This window comes from Amaranthus tricolor, chromosome 15 (genome assembly GCF_026212465.1).
Source record: "Amaranthus tricolor cultivar Red isolate AtriRed21 chromosome 15, ASM2621246v1, whole genome shotgun sequence".
Taxonomy (NCBI): Eukaryota; Viridiplantae; Streptophyta; class Magnoliopsida; order Caryophyllales; family Amaranthaceae; genus Amaranthus; species Amaranthus tricolor.
In genome coordinates, this window is record NC_080061.1 from 9457473 (window position 1) to 9461604 (window position 4132).

A 4132-nucleotide genomic window follows, 5' to 3' on the forward strand; every position below is an offset into this window, starting at 1 on the left:
TATTGATTCAGATAGTACACCTTGCTTAAGGGCTAAGAACTTAATATACACCCTGGAACGTATCATTGAGTTTAGACTTTAAACCCAAATCAATCATTTAAATACCTATAAAATACTTCATTTGACCTTTTAAATTTGCTACATAACATACAAAAAGCTCTCACCTCAATTTGCATTACTTCCCAAATTCAAAAGGACAAACGTTGAAACCAATCTGCTTTCATCAGTTAGCTATATATATTCACCACAGAAAAAGAACAAAAGCAATGCAGCATTGTCATATTTCCTTTTTCTTTGATGGTTTGTATTATATGAAACACAATCTATACAACCTTAAAACAAGATCTGATAACTGATCTTTTATAGATCATAGATACAAACATACAGTTCAGTAATAGAAGTATTACAATCTATGACAGACAAATCAAAATGACTAGGGGTTGTAATTACCCTTGTAAAAAGACACTAGTCAGCATATTATCTTCATTCATCTTTAATTCACCTTGTTATGGCATATCACACTCTTCCTACTATACAACAAACATCTCATCAACACAACAAAATTTTTTGATTTTTGAACAATAACAAGAAATGGTAAATCCATCTTTACCAAATGTAGTACTCCTACGTTCTTCTTCACCATCATTATCATACCCAATATCCCGGTCGAAAGCAGTGTTTGGGTGAGAGGATGTGACAGACAATCCATACCCGTATTCCCTTCAATGGACGGACTAGAAGAATTCGGTCGATTTTACCTCAAACATTAGTACTCCTAGCTTAATAGCAACAAATCGGGCATCGAACGAGGCCATTTTCATTGCAATCAGGACATCTTTGAAATCCATACTCATCTTCTTCATACTCTTCCTCCTCTTCCTCACATTCATAGTAAATTTTACAGCTTCCTGAGCATGTTTCACACGGAACGAACCTAATATCACCACAAGCTTCACAAACATCTACTAGATTACCACCATCATCATCTAACCTTTCACAATGTTCTACAATTTTTTCGAGTTCTCCATCTTCGTGCATTTTTCGTATCTCCTCAACTCCGCCAATGTACCTTTCACCAATGAAAACCTTAGGCAATCCATCCTTAAACGCTTGATCACCTAATAGCTCCCTCAACTCTTCCTTAAAACCCGAGTGCATCGATACATCCCTTTCGTCTACCCTAACACCCAACCCTTTAAGGACTAATCTAACATAACAACAATTCTCATATGTTCTCCTCACCCCTCTCAGACTAGTGAAGTAAAAAATCACTCTCTCCTTTGTAGGACAATCCACATTTCCTTCCTCTATAGTTTGCGTGTCTCCATTATCAGATACACTGAAACTATCGTCCTTCTCAGAAATTATCCTGTCCACAAAACCATTAACATCAACAAACCCATTAAGCAACTTTTCATCTGTTAAATACCCATTAATCTTCTTTTCTTCTCCATTGTAATGATTTTGAATCACTTGTTGGTTTTCATTATCTCGAACGACATCACTAGGTTTTAGATGAAATGGGTTTGTAGGAGACAATTCTTCAAGTGCTTTCCTAAATACAGCAATAACTTCTGGATCAAAATCAGAAGCTAAAGCTTTTGAAATTGGATTTTCATTACTCAAATCATCATCTTTCTCAGCACAATCAAACCAAGGCTTTACATTCTTAGGGCATTCTAACATATTTTGCTGAAATCCATCAATTCTTGGAGAATCAACAAGAGGGTGTATTGAATCAGCTGAAACATGAAATGAAAAGCTCCTAAGATGATGTTGTCCTAACCTAAGAGGACTACTATCATCAAGACCTTCCATTAATTCATGAACATTGATGGTTTCAGGTTCACCAGGAGGTGTTCTAATTGGGGTTTTAGGAACAACCCTAATAATTTTTTCATCAATCATCTTAGACCAAGCTTTTGCTTCAATCATCCCCAATTCAAATTCTTTGTTTTTTTCAATACCCACTTCTTGATTTCTTCTAATATCATCATCAATTTGACTTTTCTTATCAAGATCAACATGATTTAATTCCTGTTCATCAGAATTATCCCAATTTTCCATCCCATAAATCAAATCAATTGGTTGGTCAAGCTTGATTGAGCCTAAAGTGGAGGAAGTAAGAGCAACAACATGATAGCTATCCCCTTTCTTCTCTGGTGGATGATGAACATTCATTGAAAAACTTCTTCTTGTCATTGGAGAATATTGTGTTTTGCAATGCTTACATCTTGATTGCTTTGAACTAGCACAACCCATTTCACCAAACAATTTCAGAATTAAAAAAATTAAAACTTTCAAGAAAAGTAGGTGATATGATCAAAAAGGGAGAGATGAACAATTAAAGATACATAAATCAATGAGAGAGTTTATGACATGAAATAAAAAGGGGGAATTTTGTTTATTGAGATTGAGAAACAGATAAGAAAACATTCCCCAGATTTAGGGATTGCTTAATACCCTACTCCAAAAATCAATTTTTTACTCCAAAAAATTAAATTTTTTTGTAAACAAGAATGATTATTGAGGATAAAAAATTAAAATTTGAACAAATGGGTATTATCCTAAAAATTAATTATTTGACACTAAGATGATAAGATCAAACTAATGACAGCAAAATTTAGATGAAAATCAAAAAGAAAACTGATAAAATTTAGTATGTAAAGTGTATAAACGAAAAAAAAATGAAAGGGACATGAATTAGAAGTAAGTTAGATTGAAATGCATTAAATTTGCAACCAAAAAAGAACGTACACGTTTTAAATTAAGTTGGAAAATGCATAATTGAAATTAAACGGGGAAAGTTTGTGGAGAAAATGAGGAGATTACAGAAATAGAATTAATTGGGTGATTTGGTATAATCTGGAAAATTTAAGTGAAGGGTTATAGAGTTAGGTGTAAAATTGGAACAGTTTCTATGAATATGCAGAGAAGAGAGAAAGAAAGAGACAGAAAAAGAATAGAAGAAGAAGGAGAAGAAAATGTCAATTGTCAAGATTGGGTGGTAGTGGTCATATGGTATAGAAGTGCGGAAAATCTTCGTTGGAAAAGTTCACAGGTGGAAGTTGAAGATGAATTATGAAATAGTATGCTTTTGCTGTCGACTTAAATTGATAGGAGTAGATTTTTTTAAAAAAACTATAGATAGAAATATAGAATTATAGAAATCGTGTAGGAAAATAGAGTTACGTGAGATTTGTTAGAGAATATTGTTTAAAAGAGACGGTATTTGCTTTAGGAGAGCTTCTTGCATGACGACATAAAACTGTATCATCTTGAGAAGAATCAATTCAAAAGGTTTAATATATTAAAAATTTTTATTATTGGGCTATTTAACTTATTTATGGGGGCACATTTCACAATGAGACCGTTTCATACAAGAATTTATGTTGCTTTGACTGAGATTAAATACAATTTTAATAGGAGTAGATTGTAATGGGGTTGGGGAATTTGTTTTTTTATTCTTTTGTTGTTAAATAGTAAAAAAACTATGTAGTAAATAACTTTTAAACTTATGTTTAAGCTAAAATCAAAAAGTTACTCATAATAGCTTCTTTTGGGGGCTTATGACTTTTTATATACTTTTTTCTCTAATAAAGTAGGCAACGAGCAAAGAATTTTTATCAAACAACTCTTTTGTCAATACTTTCAGTTTGTCAAATTTGTCAATCGTTTCGGTCAATAATTCTAACTAACAACTATTTGCCAAATAAGTCAAATATATTATAAAAAATTGTAGTAAAAAATTAATAAAGAGCACTATTTACTCCTTTTCCTCTCCTTGTTATTTTGCCCCAATTAGCAATGATAGGGAATTTAAAAAGCCGAGTATAGTGGGTTTAAAATGGACTATTTTAGAAATATTAGTGATAATATAAAGAATAATGTCCCATAAATGAAAATGGAGCAAAATGAATGAGACCGAATAAATTATATAATGGGGCAAATTGATTAGGACCAAACATGTATAGGGGTGCACACGGTCCAGTTTGGTCTGGTTTGACACTAAAATTAGACCAAACTAAACCGTTTAAATCATCAGACCGGAGTGGAACGAACCATTCTACAACAATCTGGTCTAGTTTAGTCTGTGATTTTTTATTTTTAGATTTTCCCAAATTAATATATG

General features: G+C 32.4%; 1 protein-coding gene across 1 annotated transcript; it reads right to left on the reverse strand.

Annotated features, from left to right (window-relative positions):
* Window positions 1-346: 346 nt before the first annotated feature.
* On the reverse strand, window positions 347-3122 carry LOC130801910 (uncharacterized protein At5g39865). Its single transcript, XM_057665847.1, has one exon. The coding sequence runs from the start codon at window positions 2260-2262 to the stop codon at window positions 781-783; it is 1482 nt and encodes a 493-aa protein (XP_057521830.1). The 5' UTR covers window positions 2263-3122; the 3' UTR covers window positions 347-780.
* Between the last annotated feature and the right edge of the window lie 1010 nt (window positions 3123-4132).

What these genes read in the sequence shown, in the direction of transcription:
- LOC130801910 (XM_057665847.1), bottom strand. Translation starts at nt 2,262, where the DNA reads ATGGGTTGTGCTAGTTCAAAGCAATCAAGATGTAAGCATTGCAAAACA.